Source organism: Microtus ochrogaster, chromosome 21, assembly GCF_000317375.1.
Source record: "Microtus ochrogaster isolate Prairie Vole_2 chromosome 21, MicOch1.0, whole genome shotgun sequence".
Classification (NCBI taxonomy): Eukaryota; Metazoa; Chordata; class Mammalia; order Rodentia; family Cricetidae; genus Microtus; species Microtus ochrogaster.
This window is the reverse complement of record NC_022022.1, coordinates 4,703,076-4,724,700: the sequence shown is the minus strand read 5'-3', so window position 1 is coordinate 4,724,700 and position 21,625 is coordinate 4,703,076. Positions and strand designations below refer to the sequence as shown.

The following is a 21,625-nucleotide window of genomic DNA, read 5'->3' as shown; positions in this document are numbered from 1 at the left end:
ATTATGTATACAATATTCTGTGTGTATGCCTGAAGGCCAGAAGAGGGCGCCAGACCTCTTTACAGATGGTTGTGAGCCACCATGTGGTTGCTGGGAACTAAACTCAGGACCTCTGGAAGAGCAGGCAATGCTCTTAACCACTGAGCCATCTCTCCAGCCCTCCCTGGGTCTTTCTAGAGTAAACTGAACCAACCTGACTGCTCCGGATTGCTTCACAATACGTCTTAAGCCCCCACGACTCCAACCCTCCCCCGCCTCCCACCCCCACAGCACTGTTTTTTGTCTTTAGCGGTTTGCAAAGTAAATCTGGGTCCCTAGCTTCCATCATAGCCACTTAACCATCTCTAGCTATTGACTCTGGGCCCCAAATTAGGGGTTCGGTGGTTTCCTCTATCATAGCTGGCTATGTCTCTAAACCTCTTCACTGGAAGCAGCCAGCAAAGGTGAGTCAGTGTCTAGCTGTGCTTGGGGAGGCAGCAAGAAGAGGCGGAAAGGGACCCTTCTCTCGCCTCCCTGGCGGGGAGCAGCTGTCCCTGACCCAGCCACACCTGAACATACATTGTTCTCTCCTTCCAGCTTACGTTTTGAGGGTGGAGAAGTAATTAAAATAATTGAAGTATTACAGGGCATGAAAGAGAGGGCTATATAAAAACACCCAGGGCTGCAAGCACAGAAAAGCCTGGTTTGGTCCAGAGAGGGGAAACACAGAGAAGGAGGGAGGAGTGCAGAGATGGTTGGTATGGAGGAAAAGTCCTCAAGATGGGGACTTTGTCATCAGGACTGAGTCTGGGACCTGGTTCAGCTACATTCTCAGCTATGTGACCTAGAGGAAGCCATTAAACACTCTAACCTGTTTCCTTGCACATAAAATGCAGGCAATAATAACCACCTCACCACAATGCATTAAACAAGTTAATGTAGACAGAACCACATAAATGTACGGCATCCTTACAACAAAACAGGAAGCAGAGAGAAACCGGGGGTGGCCCATTGCGTTTTATGAGGTGTAATCTCAACAAGAAAGAGGTTATAGGAAAGGGTGAAAAAAAAAAAGTAGAGTCTGCGGAAGCCCAATAATTCATTTTCAAGTACTGTTTACAGAGCCGGGACAAATTGTTAATCATCAACACAGGTCCAAGCCATAAAATCACCAAGGATAGATGGAGTCTGAGGTTACGCTCCTGTAAAACGCTCGGAACCTCTCCTTGTCCTCCAATTAGCCTCAAATAGCCCTGAAAAATAGTTAGGGATGATATCACTGTGTGCCTTTGACAGAAAAGGAGTGGAGGCACACATGTTAACATCTGTCCAGGATCACATAAAAGAGGAACAGCACTGGTTTTAGAAGTAGCTCGGGCCCCTTGCATCCAGACCTAGCTCCCACATCAGACCACGGTGTTACAGAGCTGTGGGGAAAGGATTACTTATTTCCAGATGAAGTTTGAGAATGCCTCCAGGGCAGAGCTCCTCGCTCTCTCGGAAGTTACTCCCTGCATGGGAGAGTCTCCAAACAGGTTTATTCTCAAATGGCAAAGCAAGCAAAATGACTCCACCACATCCTAGCAGGTCCTGACATGCAAGAACACGCTTTTCAGTGCCCCTTGGGAACCAGGTCATCTGATGGAAAACAGAGCTGGAACAACCCCACCACCTCACACCATTGCCACCAGCTGACCTTAACCTTGAGTTCTCCGGTCAGAAATTCATTGATTTATTGTTTGTTTGCTTGTTTGCTTGCTTGCTTGAGACAGAATTTCTCTGTGTAACTTTGAGCCTGTCCTGAAACTCGCTCCGTAGACCAGGCTGACCTCGAACTCACAGAAACCTGTCTGCCTCTGCCTCCCGAGTGCTGCCGTTCAGAAATTTAAACTCTCTTCCCTCTTCCTACAGTGTTCTTGTTCTCGGTATACATCTTGGCTAGCCTGGCACTCACAAAGCTCTTCCTGTCTCCGGTGTGCTGGGATTTTAAGTTCAGATCACCATGCCCAGCTCTGAACTATTCAGACTGGTTCCTGTCTCTGTGTCAGGCATGTACGAGCTTCCTTGAACCTCAGTTTTCTAACGACAGAAGAGCGTTCAGTTTTGTGTCTGTCTCGTAGCTGACACACAGTAGATGGAAGTTCCAGCCATCATCCCGCTTGGCTTTGCTGGGAACACTTGAATGTTCCAGAGCTTAGAATTCTCCAGTTGAGTAAGTGGGAGGCTCTTGCTCACACCAGTCAACGAGTTAGTCAAGTTAGGTGGGTGGTAAGGTGGGTGGTAAAGTGTGTTTTAGCAATATGGATATATTTCTTTCCAGCTAGGTCCACCAGGTTTATTTCCTATAGTTTCATTACACCAAGACGTGTTTAGAACGGGTAGACATTCTTCATGATGAAAACCCCTGGAAACTAAAGGACAAGATGGGTGCTTCCAGAGTCCCAGATGGCCTGTGGCTCACTCACCTTTACACCTCTGAAAGGAGACACTGGATTGCCATCACAGCCTCAGGGGAGCAATCACCAAATTAACCAGGAGACTCCCTGTCAAAGACCGTCTTTGTGATTTCTATGGATGAGATTAGGGAACACGTGCAGAAGTAATTTTACCTTCTCCTATCTCGGACTGTGAACGCTCAGGCTCCCTATCAAGATGGGAAGACACCGACAGGTAGTGCAGTAGCAGTCGGCTTCTGCTGATGAACAGGAGGATTGAAAAGGACAGGGAGCCTTTAAGGGATGAGGACCGGACACTTAGCATCTCAAATGTAATAGAAATGCTCTCTGCTGATCTGAGGCCAAAGGCTGAAAGCAATTTCCCAGCCCATCGCTTTGTCTACGTCTTGCCCAGGTGGAGCACTCAGGTTTATTCCACCCTTGAAGACATTAACTTTGAGTCATATAACCCAAGACTAGGGGAGTTGAATTTTTGTTATCTTCCTATACAGGTAGGTGCTGCACATTAGATTTTGTTGTTTTGCTACTTTTTTTTTTTAGACAGGTCTCATGTATCTCAGACTGTCCCCAAATTCCATCTATAATAGAGAAGACATTGAAATTCTGCTCCTTCTGTCTGGGTGCTGGGATTGCAGGAACATGTCACTATGCCCAATTTATACAGCTGAGGGCTGACCCAGGCTCCACACATGCTAGGCAAGCCTCTCAACCGAGCTACATCCCCAGCCCAATGCAGATCAACTCTTAAAGGAGCACAGATCTCTCGGTCCTTGCCTCCAGTGAAGGTTCCTCCCTCCAGGACTTGAACAGCAACAGAGAGAAATGATCTGCTGGTGTACCCGGGAAGCCAGGCTCCTGGAGTTCCAGAAAAGCTGTCATGCTCTCTGCAAATAGGTTCAGTGTGGCAGGTGGATGATATTATCTTGTTGCTTATTATGGGGAAGTTTCTTTTTTTTAAAGATTTATTTATTTATTATGTATACAACATTCTGCCCCCATGTATGCCTGCATGCCAGAAGAGGGCAACAGATCTCATTACAGATGGTTGTGAGCCACCATGTGGTTGCTGGGAATTGAACTCAGTACCTCTGAAAGAGCAGCCAGCACTCTTAACCACTGAGGCATCTCTCCAGCCCTATGGGAAAGTTTCTTGAGGAAATAACTTATAGCTGAAGCCAACCTATTTTAAAGCCTTCTGAGGGGTAAAACATTTTTATCCTAAGTATGTACAGGGAGCTCTAAGTGTTCCCTGTATATCCCTACACTCTTGATAGACTACGATCTTGTGATACTAAGAGTTTATTTAAATGAGTAGACATTCCTCATGGTCAAACACGTGGAGAACTGGGGTCATAACGGAAAGAGGGAGATCCCAATGTAGCTTACTGCTCACTCCAGCATCTAGGAAAGGAGGCGCTACCCAGGGATGAGAGAACCAAAAAGGTCGTATCACCTTGAACTTGCATGATTTCAGAAGCTAAGCAGGGTTGGGCCTGGGTAGGAGAATCAAAAAAGAATTTAATTGTCCACTTCCTAAGGAGAGAGCAGGCTCCGTAAATCTGGAAGGGAGGAAGAATTCTGGGGACTTTCTGTATTTACGGAAAAGCAGATGCGGATTAGAAAATCACTCAGAATTAAGGCAGACCCAGGTAGCCGCAGTTTCTGTTACCTGTAATAGTAAACGCCATTTGACTGGCCGGTCAGTCTGTGGAAGCTCCATGTGGAAGCCAATGTAAGTGGGACCGAGACAGGCCTCAGCAGTTCCCACTCTTGCTTCACAGCTCTCTGCTAGGTTCCTGTGGCCTGCCCATGCACAGGGAGATAACCCAACACTTCTCACACTTGCCTGTGAGTGATGTCAGCTAAGCAATATCAGTCCCAAGGAACCCACACCCCAACCTCCAGAGAAGATGCCATTCCCTCAGGGGGTCACTCTGGAAGAGCTCCTTAGGGAAGAAAGGCTGTACCCTCTTCGAACCACTGTCTCCTGAAATCTTTGTTTTGCCCACTCTGTCTTCTTAACCCTGACCATCACACTTCCCTAGCTCAGTCAAAGAAAACGAACGCAAATCCTAAACCAGAAAAAGGAATAGTTAGAGAGAGAACCAGACAGGGAGACTTGATTGGTCCCAAGAACCAGTCTGAGGGCAAGACACTGCAGTGAACTGGCCAGGATGGATTCTGCAGGCAATTCACCCAGGCTCTTGAGGATTAACCAGTGACTGCACGTCCTCCGACAGTGCCTGTCTGCTTAGTTAGATTGCAAGCGTCAGCCACAGTGAGCAGGCAGGAGGTCCAGGCAAAAGGTGACAGGGGTGATACTGAGAAAAAGGTGTCCGGAAATTAAGGAGAAATCAGAGGCTCCATATTGGATGCCAGCTGGAAAGAGGGTTGAAGTGGTGCTTGAAAGAATGGAAGTGGAGGTCATGGAGTGGAACAGAGGGAAGGTGGGGGAGGCTGTGAAGAAGGGCTGGAGAAGGCACTGGGTTGAGCATACTTTGGGGGCGGAAAGCAAACAGTAAAAACGGAGCCACTTGGGAGAGAAAGTTGTGGGGAGAAGGTAGGATGGAAAATGAAGCTATCAGGCAGGAATTAGGAGTGGAAGTAAGAACGGAGGCAAAGGCTAGGGGTGGGGGTGGGGCAGATGTCTGAGGTGGGTTGGTACCGGGAGTCAGACCTGAAGTAGAGAGCTGGGTCATGGGAAGAGGACAGACCTTCAGAAAGCATACCAGAAACTGGAAGTCATAAATGTCGGGAGAACAAGGAGCCAAGGGGAAAGACCTTGGGAAGGAAGAGGTTAGGGAGGTTAGTTAGTTCAGTTAGCAGAGCTGGCGGCCGCATTGCCGGAGCAGCCGCGCAGCAAAAAAAAAAAAAAAAAAAAAAAAAAAAAAAAAAAAAAAAAAAAAAAAAACAGATGCAATGCAGGCTTTATGCGATCGTTCAAGGAGATGGGACTCAGGACTTCTGGGAACACAGGACTTGGACCCCAGCCCCAGACCTTCTCTCACACATTTGGTACCTACCGCCACTTGTGAACTGGAGCAGGAGAAGATGCGCTTCATGGCCGGGGCTAGGGCCACGGGGGGACGGGGACGCGCAGAGAGCCTGGCCACAGGTTCTCAAACCCACTCGGCTGAGGCTGTGGGAGAGACAGCTGTCAAAAAGCAGGATGGGTCCCGCCCTAGACCCCGCCCCAGATCCCACCCCGCTCAATCGGAGACGTGAACCCAAAGGTTGGGCTTGAAACCCCGCCCCTGGCCCTGCCCCACCCCGCCCCTGCAGAGGCAAAAAGCCCGCAGTCTTCCGGGGCGACCAGGGCTGGACCTCAAGCCCCGCCCTCCAGCCTGAGCCCGCCCCCCGCACCTACCGACTCTGAGAAGGATGCTCTCGGCCTCCGCAGAGGCGCCTCCGAGGCCCCACCTCCTACTCCTTTATGCGTGGAGCTCCGCCCCAAATCCCGCCCCTGGCCCCCCCCTTCGGAACCCAACCCAAGGATCTCAGCAGGCTTCTAAGTCACCAACCGTCCCCTTTACCTGTGATGAGGCTTTTAGCCGTGACCTGTACTTCATCCCCCTCCTCCCCGACGAAAACCCAGGCCCTGAAGATCTTCAAAAGAGAACAGTTTGGAAGCAGTAGGCGCTTGTAACGCTAAACAGACTTGAGAACCAATGTGTGGCCCACTGCACCGGGAGGGACAAAACCAGAGAAAGATTAGGCTGATCGCGTAAGGCAGCTCTTAGAAAGGACCAAGGGGAGACTTTTTCCTGTATGCTTGCCCGTCCCCAAACACACACACACACACACACACACACACACACACACACACACACACACAACCTTCCGCACTGTCCTTTGGATCCGTTCTTGGTAATTCTTGTTTGACCGGTGTTGCTAAGCCAACCGATCTGGCCATCTTTCCCTTCTCCTCCTTGTAACCCCTACAAACCCACCCAAATATGCTTGAAATGCTAAGGAATAAAGCCCAAAGTTCTCTTGAGAAGTGTTTTACTTAATTCACTTATTGGGGGAAGGGGTGTGAGTGTGTACTACTGGAACACTTCTGGAGAGGTCAGAGGGCAACCTGCAAGAATTGGCTCCCTCTGTCCAACATGTAGGTTCAGAAATTGATTCAAGTAATGGGGCTTGGCAGCAGGCAGTCCCTCTAAGATGCTCCAAGCCCAAAGTCCCTAACATGGTTTACAAGGCTCTTTTGAAACAGAAGCCCGAAGAAGGTGGTGGAGGTACACGCCTTTAATCGCCTTGATCGGGAGGCAGAGGCAGGCGGATCTCTGCGAGTTTGAGGCCAGTCCAGTGCTACCGAGTGAGTTCCAGGACAACCAGGTCTACACAGAGAAACCCTGTCTTGAAAAACAAACAAAATAATCAAATTAACTGTTGTAGAAGACCATACATAATTCCCTTTGCAGCTGGTGTATTCTAGGTGGAGCCTCACATGAATTGCTGTTTTGTTTTGTTATTAATTGTTATTGTATATTTCCCCTTAGAACCCCGACAACCTGCCCATCAGAGTGCGCATCTTGGCGTGCGACTTACTGGCAGTCCTTATTGTCCCCTACACAGCCACCACCTCCCTGTTGTGTGTTTACATCTTGGTGTTTCCTATCAGGTTCTCTGATGGCAGCAGCTATGGTTTTTTTTTTTTTTTTTTTTTAGTTCCCTTGCTTGGCACATATTAGGTCTTGAATGTCAAGTGAATGAGAGAATGGATGAATGAGCAAAGAAGCAACAGGAAAAACAGTCTAGTGTAGGAGAAGAGACCATTGCTTCTCCACTGGTTTTGCTTCAAAGGACTAAAAGGCTTTTTGAGAAGCAGGCTGCAACTAGAGAAAGCCCCGCCCAGAACTGAGGATGGAGAGGAGGCAGGTGTGTCCTTGCTAGGAGGACACAAATAACACATTTGATAGTCGCCAAAAGGTTAATAATTTTGACACAAAGGAAAAAGAAAAGTTTTCTTTCAAAAATGATTACATTTCTTTATTTCTGTGTGTACATGTGGGGGGGGGGCTGTTGCCATGACAGTTGTGGCGATCAGGACACCTGCAGGGGTTTGCTCCTTCCAGCATGTATAACCTCATCCTGGGGATCAAACTAGGGGGTCAGGCAGTGTGACAAGCACTTTTACCTACCTACCACCTATCTGCCAGCCCCAGAGGGTTCTTTCAGTCATGTGGACAAAAGAGGGGCTGGAGGAAGGCTCAGCAGTCAAGAGTACTTCCTGCCCTCTGGACGACGATATTAGAGTCACAGAACCTAGGGAATGAATCTCTCTCTCTTCTGGACGATGATATTAGAGTCCTGTCTCTCTCTCTCTGAGAGGTTCATTCATATATGCATATAGAGGGAGCTAACGGTGTAAAGAGGAATGGCGTCAGGCCGGGAACTGCGGACTACTTCTGTATACCTCCTTAGTCGTCTTCATGGCGCGTGGAATGGTAGGTTATCTTACAGAGTTTGTAATTATGGCTGCTGTTTATTAAACATTTACTACATGTTCACTTTTCCTGGACTGTCTCTCTTAGTCCTCAGAACCTCTAGTGAGAAAACTAACACAGAAGTTAAATATGTTCCAGGCCACATGCGTTTGAAAAAGGATGGCCTATACACCCAAATCCGCCTTTATTCCTAATCCTGGACCACAAAATCTGTTACCTGAACCTCCAAGAAACCTGACTTGTTCAAGAAGACATGGCACAAATGAAAGACCGAACCTGGCCACGCTGGCCTTTAACTCCAGAACTCAGAAGATAGAGGCAGGAGGGTCTCTGAGTTTGAGGCCAGCCCGGTCTACAGAGCGAGTTCCAGGACAGCCAGGGCTACATGGAAAAACCCTGTCTCAAAAAAAAGAAAAAAGAAAGGAATGAAAGAAGGAAGGTAGGAAGGCAGGCAGGCCCGATTAAATCCAGTCTATGCACTTCCTAGAATATTTTAAGGGTCCCCTAAGTAGTCGAGAATTGCAGGGCACAGGGCAGAAGAGCCACAGAAAACATTCACGAGCTTCCGTTTCTGAGCAGTCTATATCCAAGGAAACCCAAACAGAGCCAGAAGTCACTTGATACTGGATTTTATTTGTTCTGACCATCTGATCACCGTGGTAGAAACGACAATACCCACAGAGGGCGGCTCTGCCGAAGACCAGAGACACCAAAATAAACACTGCAAACAGCCTGGGAAGACAGGCTCTGTGGCAGGGGCCCAATCAGATCTCCGTCTGAGGGTATCTGTCCATCAGAGCTGAACTCTGGCGACCCGCAACTGACTTTGCTGTTCAAAGTCTTACTTACAATAAAAAACAAGTTTCCCAGTTACTATGAGAATTCCAGTGGCCCATGAACCAAAACATCGGACAAGAGGGAGGGAATTCAGAGTTAACTTGAGTTTTCCAGTAAACATCAAATAAGGCTGAAAACTCACTCCAACAGAGAAACCTACGCACTACACACGACACGAGTCCCAGAAAGATCTTCCAGGGAAGACGGTACTGCTATAAAGTCAGCCGATGCTGGACAAGGAAGGGCTTACTCCCCCGAGGTCTCATGCCAACCACTTAGGTTTCTTGATGCAGATCCCCTTCGTTTGGATCTCGCAGCGGCTGCTATTTCCCAAAACTGGTGTGGCAAAGGGCTTCCCACCATCAAGCCGCTTTCTCCAAGGAAGCCGCAAAGACGGAAAAGCTGCCAACGAGCTCCCTGCTATTCCAATTTGAGCCACCAGGGGGACCCTGATTCCAGAAAACTCAGGGCCAGGTCCTGGCTTTGCTCCTAAAGAAAGATGAGGGTTGGGACGCTGAAGCCCAGAGAGCCCCGGGGGCCAGCTGGGTTTCCCCAGCACCTGAGGGCCGGCGTCCCATGAAGTCTCAGGTTTCAGGAGAGCTGGCGGTTGCCTGTCTGAACGCTTCTCTGTGCCTTGGAATTGTACAGAATGTCTCTTGTGGCTTTTTCTCCTCCCTCTTTTCCTGTTGACTCTCCCCATCCGGCTCTGTGAATCACTAGACTCCACAGGAGAGCCGCAGATGTTGACTTTACTTCTTTTAAGTCAACGTCAGCTCTCTCCTGCGGAGTGGGGAGCAGGCAGGAAGGTGAGAGGGTGTGGGAGGTGTGGGGGTGTGGAGGAGAACCTTTTCGGAATCGCGAGGGAGGACAAAGGGCATCTGAAGGTGTCAGGAAAAAAAATCCTTTGACCCCTTGTGATGGGAGAAACGAAGACCCAATGTTGACTGTGGAACCCCGTCAGGGCCAGGAGGAAAGCACAGGGTGGGGACATTATGTGTTTTGGTGCCAACCCTTCGTGTCTGAGGCAAAGCCTCATCTCTTGCCAGCCACATACCCATGGCTCAAAAGTCAAGTCAGGCTGCAGGTCTGGAGACATATTCCAGAAGCATCCTTTCCCCTCTGCGCCTCCAAGCCTCGTTTTTTGACACGAGTCTCTTGAAAAGACTGCCAAGGAGGACTTTCTGACCCTTCTGCAGTCACTGCTCCAACTTCTCATCAGTCGGTTCTTCCTTGGGGATTTTCTTACGGGCAAAGAAGCCAAGCTACAGAGGGAAACGTTCAAGTCACTGCCAGATGCCCTGACTGGGGGCCTTGCTAAGCTACAGAGGGAAACGTTCAAGTCATTGCCAGATGCCCTGACTGGGGGCCTTGCTAAGAGCCCTGCAGCTTATCTGGGGTCTTTGCGTCTGTTCTGCTCCCAGAAATGAGATTCAAATTTATTTTCTTTGGCTTAGTTTGACTCATGCAACAATTGTGGAATAAAGTGAAAGAGATCCGCACTGGACACCTCCCCGCCCCCACCCCCCACGTGTTTAACTGCCTAACATGGAGCCTGCCCTTCTTGGCAGAGTAAGATGCTTCAGATTGTGGGCACGATGCTCCCACTACCCACAAAAGCTGGGCTCACCTTCCACAGGCAGAAGACAAGGAGAGCAAGCAGGAGCAACCCTCCCAGGATGCTGCCCACGAGGATCCACAGGGAGATGGGGACGGTGGGGCTCTGAATCACCTCCAAGAGGCTCTGTATATCAAGGAGAGTTTGTTTTGGTTTGATTTGCCACGCTCTGCCTTTGAGACTGGTTTCTGTGGATTTGCTTGTTTGTTTGTTTGTTTGTTTTTGAGGCAGAGTTTCGTGGTGTCCCAGACTGCCCTTCCAAACTCATGGCAAGCTTCCTCTCTCAGCGCTAGAGTTACAGGCACACATCACCATACCTGACTTGTGTTTTCTAAGTGTCGGTTAACTCAGCTAGTGTCACTCAACATTGTAACAAAGCCAGCCCCAAAGAGAGAGCGAAACAACAGAGACCTCTATACTTAAAAACACCGAAGCAAGAAGCATGCCCCTGGAAGTGCCACTTCTGACTGGTGGGCTGCGGCCTAGTGGCAATGGTCCCGCTCTGGAAAAGTCCACGGTGAGACTGAAGAGATGGCTCGGTGGTTACGGTTAAAAGCACTTGTTGCCTTTGCAGAGGATCCGGGTTTGGTTCCCAGTATCCACGCTGCGGCTCGTAACCATCTCCCTTTGAGGGAATCAATGCTTTCTTCGGACCTCCACTCACGTGGTATTCTCACTGATGCACAGTGAATTAAATTAAAATAATAAAAACGCCTGGGGGCGGTCAGTGGTAGGAATGCTTACATCATATACACAGGAGATGTTAGAAACTAAACTGGGAAAAGAAAGAGGCAGTCCTTTCGCCTTCCCACCGCCTCTGTTTCCAGGGCTCCTACCTCACTCCAGGGAGCTTCCGTCAGCTGCAGGACACTGCCCTTCTCAGTTCCTAACTTGAAGGTGCTGACCACCGTCAGAGACTTGAACTTGGCCTGTGGAACAAGCAGACAGGAAACATTGAAACCGAGCCATCGCCTGGTGGTGTGGAACCCCAAGGGCGAAGCTGAAGCTCAGTGGCACAGTTATCAGGTCCTGCAGAGCAAAAGATGTTAGAAGTTGATGGGGAAAAGAGGAAGGGAAGCAGACAGAAACCCTGCTCTGAAAATACACTGTTTACAAGGGCATCCAACTCCCCTCTCCATGTTTCCTACCAAATCCCACCAATCCTGGCACTAGGATCTAAGCATGGGTTGAGTGTCCTTCAGCCTTCATGTGTCAAATCTTGGTGTCTGCTGCAAGATATTAAGAGGGAGAAACTTTACCCAACTGTTGTGTTTAGTAGTGGGCCTTTGGGAAGTGCTTGGGGTGAAACTGTTTTAGTGGAACCTTGTGACTGAATCCTGATGGCTTTGAAAGAAGAGCAAGCGAGAATGGATACCCACAAGTCCCCACCATAGGACCCAACGGAGACCCTTACAAGGGCAGAGTTGAGAAGAGTGTCAGCCCCTGAACCTAGAACACCTGCTGTTTACATTTTGTCCACTGGTCTACGAGATCCCTGAGGGTAAGGACCATGTCTGATCAGCCTTTGTGCTCCAGTGTCTATGACAAATGTGTGTGTGTGCGTGTGTGTGTATAGGTACGGGGTCAAGACAACACTCCTGGTGTTATTCTTCAGTACCCTTATACATTTGTCCTTTTATTTGAGACAGGGCCTCTCGTTGGCTTGACATTCTTTTTTATTTTATTTATTTATTTATTTTAAAGATTTATTTATTATGTATACAACATTCTACCTCCATGTATGCCCGCACGCCAGAGGAGGGCGCCAGATCTCAGCACAGATGGTTGTGAGCCACCATGTGGTTGCTGGGAATTGAACTCAGGACCTCTGGAAGAGCAGCCAGTGCTCTTAATCTCTGAGCCATCTCTCCAGCCCAACATTCTTTTTTTAAAAGACAGGTTCTTACTGTCTACACCTGGCTTGCTGGCCTTGAACTCATTATGTAGATCAGGCTGGCCCTGAACTCACAGAGATAAACTTACCTCTGCCAACAAGTCTGCTGGGATGTGTGTGTGTGTGTGTGTGTGTGTGTGTGTGTGTGTGTGTTTGCTTGTTTGTTTCTTTTTTTAACACTGTCAAGTAGGTGAGACTAGGGAGCCAGTGAGCTTCTGGGGTGCACCTGAATCACCCTCCTATGTCCCCATCATTGGGATTACAAGCACATGTCACTGCATCCAGCTTTTTATATGAGTCCTGGGGTCTGAACTCAAGTCTCATGCTTTATCTACTGAGTCACCCACAACCCCCTAGTGACTTTTTAACAAAGGTTTGCTATGGAAGTCATTAAGCTAGCTATGGTGGTATATACCTGTAACCCCGGCACTCAGGAGACTGAATCAGGTCAAGACTAACTAAAAGCCTCTGCCTTTTGAGTGCTGAGATTAAGGATGCACATCACCACACTAGCCTGATGAATTAGTGATTAGACGTGGGAATTTTATTAATTGACTCTTACGATGCAGTTAAGGGCTGCTAACCCTGGGGGTGGGGGATGGAGAGATGGGTTAGCCAGTAAGAATTTGCTGCTCTTGAAGAGGACCAGAGTTCAGTCCCAGCACCTAGATTACTGTAACCCTGGCTTCAGGGTACCCAATGGCTTCTTCTGTACCCTGTGAGCACTCACAAACAAGTACACACACTTACATATAGACACACATATGTGCATATAAAAATAAATCTTGAAAAAAATTTTAAATAATAAAAATGTCTGGGGGTGGTCAATGGTAGAATGCTTACACCATATTCCTGAGGCTGCTAATACCATCCTCAGTCACACACACACAACGAACACACCTGTGCACACGTGTGCATATACACACACACACACAGAGCTGAATCTGACAAGATGACCAAGAAAGCTAGAGAGATTACAGATGTGAAGAGGAATGATTTGTCTTAGCTCACCTAAGGCTTATGCTTATTACCCAGAGCTCTTGCAATATTGAAGGTGGTTGTTACATGTGTTATTAAACAATATAAACACCTAGTGCTAAATAGCCATTTACCATTAAGGTGCTAGTTCCCTGCTCCCACTGACTTCTGAGCACCGACCATCATAATAAATTCAATTTCATCTCTCTAGCTTCAGAGACCTTCATAATCTAAATCCCTCTTGAGTATGCAATTTTACTTTACTGTAAATAATATCAATTATCGTATTCATTTGTTTAACAAAAAAGTATTAAACACCTGCAATGAATTAGACATGATACATAATAGGTCTTAGACTCCCCACTGATGACTTACACAGAATTATTCCTGTAACAGGCACTTGACAGAATGTGAGTGGGTACGTGTATGTGCTCGTGTGTGTGTGTGTGTGCTCGTGTGTGTGTGTGTGCATGCGCGTGTGTGCGCACATGTGCTCATCAGAGTGGCTGGCTGGCGTGGGACTTGCTACATAGACCAGGCTAGCCATGAACTTTGAACTCGTAAAGATCCATCTGCCTCTGCCTTTGAGTGCTGAGATTAAGGATGCACATCACCACACTAGCCTGATGAATTAGTGATTAGACGTGGGAATTTTATTAATTGACTCTTACGATGCAGTTAAGGGCTGCTAAGTAGAGGAAAATACAAGAGCGGTTGCTCTGCTCTATCGAGGGCTTGCCATAGGTCCACCTCATTACCTCCCTATATCAATTCCACAAGCTAGGTACAATCATTCTCATTTTAACCAGGTAAAAGCTGGGCATGTTGGCTCACGCCTTTCATCCCAGAGTTTGGGAGGCAGAGGAAGCTGGATTTCTGTGAGTCTGAGGCCAGCCTGGTCTACAGAGTGAGTTCTAGGACAGTCAGGGCTACACAGAGAAACCCTGTCTCCAACAAACAAACAAAAAACCAAACCACAAACAAACAAAAAATCAGGAAGAAAGATTATGAAAAGGAAATCACTTGCTTATGGTCAAACAAAGGGAGGTGAACTTAAACAGGAGTCTTGTCCCCTCCATGTTAATGTTTCTGATAGAAGCAGAATAGAAGAAAAGAAAAGATTTACCCTCCGGAAGAATTCGTTGTGAACCAGCCTCAGCAGTCCAACAGAGATCTCAGTCCCCTTTGCCAGCTGTCCAAGGTGGCACCTCACCACCTGACACCGAGTGTTACTCCCATTCTATCCGAAGAGAGATGAATCAGGACCCTGGAGGGAGCGCTCCCCCTCCCATCTCCACTTCCCACCCACCTTTCACCACACACCAATCTCTACATGCATTCCTGCCCAGACACCTTCCAGGGACTCCTACCAGTCTGTTTGTGTGCTGAAGCTCCTCTGGGTGCACAGGGGGTCCTGGGGGCTCAGTCAGATTCTGCACTGTGCAGCTTGCCTAAAGGAAGATTCAACTGGAAAGGCTCCCAAACCAGCCCGTCCTAGACCTCTGCTATACATAACATCTTCCTTCCTCCCAAGCTGCAGGGAAAAGAAAGGTCCCAGAAGAGGAGCTGACAGCAGGGGGCCAGCAGGAGGAGTCCCCTGGTTCAAGATGGCAGGGTTCCGTGTGCTCTAGCCCAGACTCACATTGCTGGCTATGACTTGAGACAGTGACAGGAAGTAACTGCCCCCGTGGGCCACAGCCGGAAGGAGGGCTGAGATGATGAGACCACTGACCACATGACAGCCAAGGTTCTGAACCTGGGAGAAGAAAGAGAGGCAAGGACAAGGCACCCGCTGCATCTCTTCCCCTCAGCCACTCCAGGACCGCTCTTCTCATCCTTTCCCCAGACAGCTATTGCTGTTTTCGCACCCGCACCCCTAGCACACCAACCCCCACCAGCATGCCATCCTCCCCCCTCAAGCTGCTCACCCTCAGAGTGGTTTTGAATTCAGGGCCAGGACCCACTGGGAGAGTCCTGTAAGGGTGAACCTCGTATCGATGTAGGGTGGACTCACTGTGTGGACACCAAACCAAGAGGTGTGGCCATGACAATGGCACAGGCCACATGATCGGCATACAAACATGGATTCGGGGAAGGCAGGGTCAGCACATGGATAATAAGATAGGGATGCATGACGAAGAAGGTAACTGAATGTAACACAAACTTGATAAAAAAAATCATGCGATCGTATCCCCATATCTTTATCAGGACCTAACAAAGCCCAGGAAAATAAGGTGCTTAAGAGCAAAGGTTAACAGTTTGTGCTCCTGGGAAGACTGGAGGACAAGGAAGGATGGGGGGGGGGGGACACAAAGACTGTAGGGAGCCCAGCCATACCTAGAGAACAGGAGGTGAGGCTCGTATCGGATGTAGGCAGAGGTCTGAACTGTATTGTCCTGAAGGGTCTCATTTCTCTCCAGGCTATCGCTGTAGGGTCAAGGGGGAGACTTTTACATTCCAGTCCCTCCTCAGGGACCCCCTCTACTTCTAGAGGAATTGGGGGTGTTCTTTCTGTCAAGACCCATGAGAGGGGTAGGGGGGCTGGAGGGAGCTCCAGTGTTCTCACCTGCTGGCAGTCAGCCTCACCAAGGCCTGGCTCAGGAGGAAACTGCAGCTAAATTCAAACTCTAACAGAAAGGTCACCTGGGGGTAAGGGACGTGGATGGAATAATGATAAATTCTTCCTTATGGATAAACCACAGAAGAACAAGCCCCCGCCTACCTCCTCCCCAGAACTTCCACGCCCGTGGACCCCAGACCCCACTTTGTTCTCATTGTGGGCCCACACTCACCTTGGCCCCCGCCTGGAAGACTGGATGGCCCACAATGCACACCCGGGCATGGGGGGAAGGGACAGTACATTCCACCTTCACTGATTTGGCTCTCTGAAGGCAGAGGGATGAGGAGAAAGTTAGAGCCGGGGCCAGGGCTGCTCTTCCACCCACTAAGACGCTAGACACTGAGTCTTTCTTCAAGCACCCCATAGCCCACGCTCATTTTCTCATCCTTCTCCTCCCCTTCTCCTCAGCCCCTTCCACCGGGGATACCTGAGGAGTAAGACTGGTCAGGTGGAGGTTTCTAGAGAACCTGAGACTCAGGCTAGTGTTGTAGGCATTTTCCTTCTTGTTCTCCAGGGTTGCTGACACCAGCAGTTTCTGTCGGTCACCGTGAACCACAAATGGGGACTTCCTAAGAATGGGAGATAAACGAAAGACTAAGAGGCAAAAGAGAATCAAAGGTCTCACTTCCAACACGGTGGCGCAGGCCTTTAATCCCAGTGCTTGGGAGGCAGAAGCAGGTGGATCTCTGTGAGGTCAAGACCAGCCTGGTCTACAGAGCAAGCTCCAGGACAGCCCGGGATACATAGGGAGAACCTGTCTCAAAACAACAACTCTCTAGCTCCCTCGACTCCCTTTTGGTTTCCCTAGCTCATGTCCATCTGACCTGGAGCCCCTGATGTCCATGTCCGCTTGAAGTACCAGGTCTGTGATACATTCATTGTCGGGGCCGCAGTCTTTTGAGAAGGGGACCTAGAAGAGAGTTAGGGGTCTGAGGACGGAGCGGAAGGCAAAGAGAACGGACTGGAATTGGGGGAAAGTAAAGAGAGGCTCTATTTTGATCACCAGAGCCTGGCTAAGATTTCACCATGTGTATGTGGCCTCCCCTTCTCTTAAGTTCACTGGGAGGGCAGCACTGGGACCCCAGACAGAGCAGGGCATGACACTACTAACCAGCTTTCGGACAGAGGTGGACGATCCCTCATCCAGCACAGGCCCTGGCTTTGTGGTGTTGTCCAAGGTAAAGGTCACAGTCAAGGCGACTGGCCGGAGGTAATCTGATGTATCCTGAGGGAAAGCAGAGTGAAGGGCAGATCATGGGGAACCAGGGTTAGAGTAGAAGCCAGACCTCTGTGGAATATGGTACATGTGACCGTCCATGAAGCACTTCCTATGTCCTGGGCACTGTGTCCCAAGGTGGTCACAATATGATGGAATATGACTCAAATACAACTCTGGTGTAGGAGGTCCTTCTGTATTTGTGTTGATTTCACTGGTTGAATAAAGAAGCTGCCTTGGCCTTTTGATAGGGCAGCCCTTAGGTGGGCAGAGTAGACAGAACTGAATGCTGGGAGAAAGACGGCAGGCAGAGAGAGCCGCCCACCATGAAGCTGCCAGGTCAGACATGCTGAATCTTTCTTGGTAAGCCATGAGCTTGTGGTAACATACAGATTATTAGAAATGGGTTGAATCAAGATGTGAGAGTTAGCCAATAAGAGGCTAGAGCTAATGGGCCAGGCAGCAATTTAATTGACACAATTTCTGTGTGGTTATTTTGGGAGTTAAGCTAGCCAGGCAGCGGGACGTGGCCTGCTCCTCATTACAACACAACTCCTTTGAATATATATAATCCCTTTCGGTCAAGGACACTGGGGTGTAGCAGATGAGTACCTTGGCAGAGTTCACAGTGACACATTATCACATTATAGAGCTAGGGTTCCAATCCTATCATCCTGACCCCCCAAATCTGAATTGTCTCAATCTATCTGCTTTAGTTTGGCTGCTGATCTGTCTGAAACTCCACCGGGACCCAGGCTTCCCCTGACTCTCAGGCCCGATGCAGAGATGCCAAGCCATGCCTGCCCTGTCCTCACCAGTACGTGGAAGTGCAGCTGCTCACAGGTGACATTCCCTACACTGAGCTGGAGCTGCCGAGGCGACAGCCGCTGGCCGGAGCCATCAAATGCTGCACGCGCCCCAGCTGTCCACTCATCCAGTGATGCCGAGAACTGGATGTCTGGATGGGAGAGGAGAGCGTGAGAATGGAGACAGATGCAGATGCCAGGGTGGGCCAGGACTTGAGGGCTGTCGGGGCTGTCTGGGCTCACTCACAGAATCTGCGGTCCCACCGCCCCGCAGTGTGAGACGTCACTCGGAAGCACAGGGCTGCAGTGAGGCAGGCTGCTTCCTGGCCTCTTCGCCTACAGTCCTTTTGAACCACACTGATGTGTGGTGGCTTCACATCCAGGGTTGGCAACAGGTGTATGATGGGCTGGGAGCTGGGAACGAGGTGGGAGAGAAATTGTAAAGGACAGCCCCAGATGGAGATGGAGATGGAGCTCAGTGGTGGAGCTCTCCAGCACCTGAGCTTGCACTTCAGAACCGGAAGAACAGAAAAGGATGAGAATCGCAACCTTAGTACTTGCTTTCCGTGATTAAGAAAGAAAAATAATATTAAGGTCTGAATATGTCACCCTTCCCAGAAGCCTAAGACAGAAGTCACATAACAACACATTCGAGTCACTAAGCACTGATGTCAGGCTGGAGAGATGGCTCGGATTAAATGCTCTGGCTGTGTCCTTCCAGAGGATTCCAGCACCCACAGGGCAGCTCAAGAGCAGCTGTAAAACTCCAGGTTCAGGGGATCTGACACCCTCTTCTGGTCTCCACGTGCAGTGCACACATACACAGTACACAGACATACACATAGGCAAAACACCCATACACATAAAATAAAAATAAATAAACTCTGTTAAAAATCTTTATGTGGACTATCTTATTTGATATTTACAATAAACCAGTAAGATGGTGACAATCACTTTCATTCTATGAACTAGGAATTTAGGCACCAGGAATTTAGTTGCCCAGGAAACCCAAATCCAAATCTGTGACCTTTGTTCTAAAGCTGCACCACAGCCGGGCGGTGGTGGCACACGCCTTTAATCCCAGCACTCGGGAGGCAGAGGCAGGCGGATCTCTGTGAGTACGAGACCAGCCTGGTTTACAGAGCTAGTTCCAGGACAGGCTCCAAAACCAGAGAAACCCTGTCTCGGAAAACCAAAATAAATGAATAAATAAATAAATAAATAAATAAGTAAATAAAGCTGTGCCACACGGTGCACTGCTACCCAAGCTGAAGCCCTTACCTGAACAGGATGGCTGCCCCATGGGCACCCACAGCAACATCCACAAGATCATCTCCATCCAGGTCTAACCGGCCATCCACACTTCGGCCAAAGTAGCGGAGGGCCTGTGGCATGGATACAGCAGCAATCCGCTGAAAGGAGGAGAAGAAAGCCTGAGGAAGGACTCAGCCGCTTCTCTGTCCTCCTTTCTAACATTCCCATCCATCAAGAGAAGAAAAATTTGCCTATCTCGGCAATCCCTCATTCGCCGTCTCCCTTGGCAGCCTATAAATGCAGCCACTTGCTTGGTTTGACTCTTAAGCCAAGTGGATGACAAAAAAGCAAAACACACACACACACACAACTCCCTTCCCTTTCTACCACTGTGTCCCATTTTCAATTGTTTGTTTTTGTTTTTGAGACAACGTCTGGCTAGCCTGTAGTCCTGGCTAGCCTGGAATTCACTATGTGGGCCAGGTTGGCCTTGAACTCACCGAGATCCACCTTCTGGGATGAACCCCAGCACTGCTAACCTGGGTAGGATGGGACCTGATTCCATTCTGGGTTCCGTGATACAGGTATAGCGCTCCCTGGTGCCCATCCTCCAGGGGAGCCCCCACAGCCACATCAGCAAAACCGTCTTGGTTCAGATCAGGAAGAGCAGCCATGGCAAAGCCAAAACGAGAATCCTGGGGACGTTCTGGCTGAAGGGTTCCTTGGAGCATCAGCAAAATTTGCTTGTAGTCGTGAGGAGATAGAAGGAATTGTTTACCTGGTGACCCTCACCCACCAGCAAGCTCTAAGATATCTGTGTCTCTCCCTTTCCTCCCTTCCACCATTCCCCTCCCCCCCAACAATCTAGAGGGTCCCACCAATTCTTACCTGGCCCACCACATATACATACACACGTCCAGTCTCTTTGTTCTGGGGACCCAGGAACATAGGGGCCGCCACAAGTAAGACATCAGTTATCCCATCCTTGTCTGTATCCAATGGGCAGAGCTCACTGCCAAAGTATGAGCCAATCTGGGTGAGGTGGGTGGTGATGAGCCCAGAGAAGAGGGAAGGTAAGGATTGTGACAGCTGGACTCAGCAGGAAGTACTCAGCACCCTGTCCACCTGGGCCTTACATCCCTCACAGACTGCCTACCAGAACGCAGCACCCTCAGCACCCTCAGCACCCTCAGCCTGGTGGTCCCGGGGACCCAAGGGTCTCACCCTCCCTTGATGTCATACCTGATCCCCCTGGAGGCTCTGGGTGACCCTCAGAGACCCATCTTTCTTTAGCTGGAAGGCGATGACTTTTCCTCGATGTCTAAACCTCGGTGCCCCCGAGAGAAAGAGGCGGCGGCCACCGGGCAGAAGCATGGAGGAAACAGAGTAACCTAGAAGCGAGCAGGGATCAGATGCAGAGGGAAAGAGGATGAAATGAGAGCGGAGGGTGTGCTAAAGGCTTAAGGTGAGTTCCCAAGAGAGATCAGTGAAAAACTGCCCGACTTAAAGGGAGTGCAGGCCTCATCAGCCCTACTGGGTCTCCCCCACCCTCCCAGGTCCCTGCAACTCTGTTACTCACCCAGGTAGGCTGCATGGTTCTGCAAGGCAGGGGGAAACTCATCTTCCAGGGCCGTTCGTGGGGGGAAAAGGCGGCGACCTTCTTCAAGCCATAGTACCGAGCCCCCCCAGTCATAGGCCCCCACCATCCCAAAGAGAATCCCATCCTGAGGGGCAGAACCGAATGAGGACACTGAGAAGACAGTGGGGAACAGGAGAAAAATGAAGTCTCCAGGAGTAAGATGCTCACAGAAAAGCACGGAAGGGCGGGGACTAGGCCGGTTAAAGGAGAAATCTGGAGGGGCCTTAGGGTTTAAGTTGAGTCAGAAGCTGGAGAGGATTATGAAGAGATCAAGGGCTCAGGGGTGTTGCAGAGGGTCAGGGTTTGTCCAACCTGTAATCGGTGGGTGGAGAAGCCAATCTCAGACATTTCTAGCCCAAAGGAGCTTTCGTTTTCCCCACGGGACCCTTGGGCATAAACAAATCGCAAAGCGCTCAGGGGAGCTCGCTGCACTGGGTTCACTCTGGAATGCCCCAACATGGTCCTCCACTTCACCCCGATAATCATTACCCTCCAGACCAAATATCCGGTCTCCCAGTGCATCCACAATGTCCGTCAGTGCAGCCTCATCTGTGACATTAAAGAAGAACCGCTCATCTGGATCACTAGCGATAGCTCTGATTTCCCGAAGGAAAGAGCTAGGGTCTCTCTGTCGCCGGAGATAGTGGCCCAGGACCTGAGTTCAAGATGGGGGTCTATTAGCTGTGTGAAGTAAATTGTTAGATCTGATACAGGACATAGCCAACTAAAGAAAAGGGGAGGAGGCCAGGCGATGGTGGCGCACGCCTTTAATCCCAGCACTCGGGAGGCAGAGACAGGCGGATCACTGTGAGTTCAAGACCAGCCTGGTCTACAGAGCTAGTTCCAGGACAGGCTCCAAAGCCACAGAGAAATCCTGT

At 49.5% G+C, this 21,625-nt stretch overlaps 2 protein-coding genes across 3 annotated transcripts in view; both read right to left on the bottom strand.

The window, feature by feature from the left end:
• The window catches only part of Ankrd35 (ankyrin repeat domain 35), a 20,959-nt gene extending 15,376 nt beyond the window's left edge, over positions 1–5,583 (bottom strand). For both annotated transcript variants that reach the window (XM_013349928.2, XM_005357050.2), the window contains exon 1: positions 5,459–5,583. In XM_013349928.2, coding sequence (XP_013205382.1) covers positions 5,459–5,497 — 39 coding nt within the window. In that variant the 5' untranslated portion in view covers positions 5,498–5,583. The remainder of the gene's footprint in view (positions 1–5,458) is intronic.
• Positions 5,584–8,463: 2,880 nt separating this feature from the next.
• Itga10 (integrin subunit alpha 10) overlaps positions 8,464–21,625 on the bottom strand; it is an 18,201-nt gene continuing 5,039 nt past the window's right edge. Inside the window, exons 5-26 of the mRNA XM_026783887.1 lie at positions 21,237–21,402; positions 21,060–21,133; positions 20,688–20,832; positions 20,351–20,499; positions 19,997–20,140; positions 19,648–19,851; positions 19,136–19,266; positions 18,102–18,268; positions 17,864–18,006; positions 16,944–17,057; positions 16,657–16,742; positions 16,260–16,401; positions 16,005–16,097; positions 15,779–15,855; positions 15,550–15,639; positions 15,141–15,225; positions 14,855–14,968; positions 14,583–14,663; positions 14,339–14,452; positions 11,177–11,269; positions 10,353–10,466; positions 8,464–9,987 (exon numbers count right to left, since the gene is read on the bottom strand). Coding sequence (XP_026639688.1) covers positions 9,922–9,987; positions 10,353–10,466; positions 11,177–11,269; positions 14,339–14,452; positions 14,583–14,663; positions 14,855–14,968; positions 15,141–15,225; positions 15,550–15,639; positions 15,779–15,855; positions 16,005–16,097; positions 16,260–16,401; positions 16,657–16,742; positions 16,944–17,057; positions 17,864–18,006; positions 18,102–18,268; positions 19,136–19,266; positions 19,648–19,851; positions 19,997–20,140; positions 20,351–20,499; positions 20,688–20,832; positions 21,060–21,133; positions 21,237–21,402 — 2,592 coding nt within the window. The 3' untranslated portion in view covers positions 8,464–9,921. The remainder of the gene's footprint in view (positions 9,988–10,352; positions 10,467–11,176; positions 11,270–14,338; positions 14,453–14,582; positions 14,664–14,854; positions 14,969–15,140; positions 15,226–15,549; positions 15,640–15,778; positions 15,856–16,004; positions 16,098–16,259; positions 16,402–16,656; positions 16,743–16,943; positions 17,058–17,863; positions 18,007–18,101; positions 18,269–19,135; positions 19,267–19,647; positions 19,852–19,996; positions 20,141–20,350; positions 20,500–20,687; positions 20,833–21,059; positions 21,134–21,236; positions 21,403–21,625) is intronic.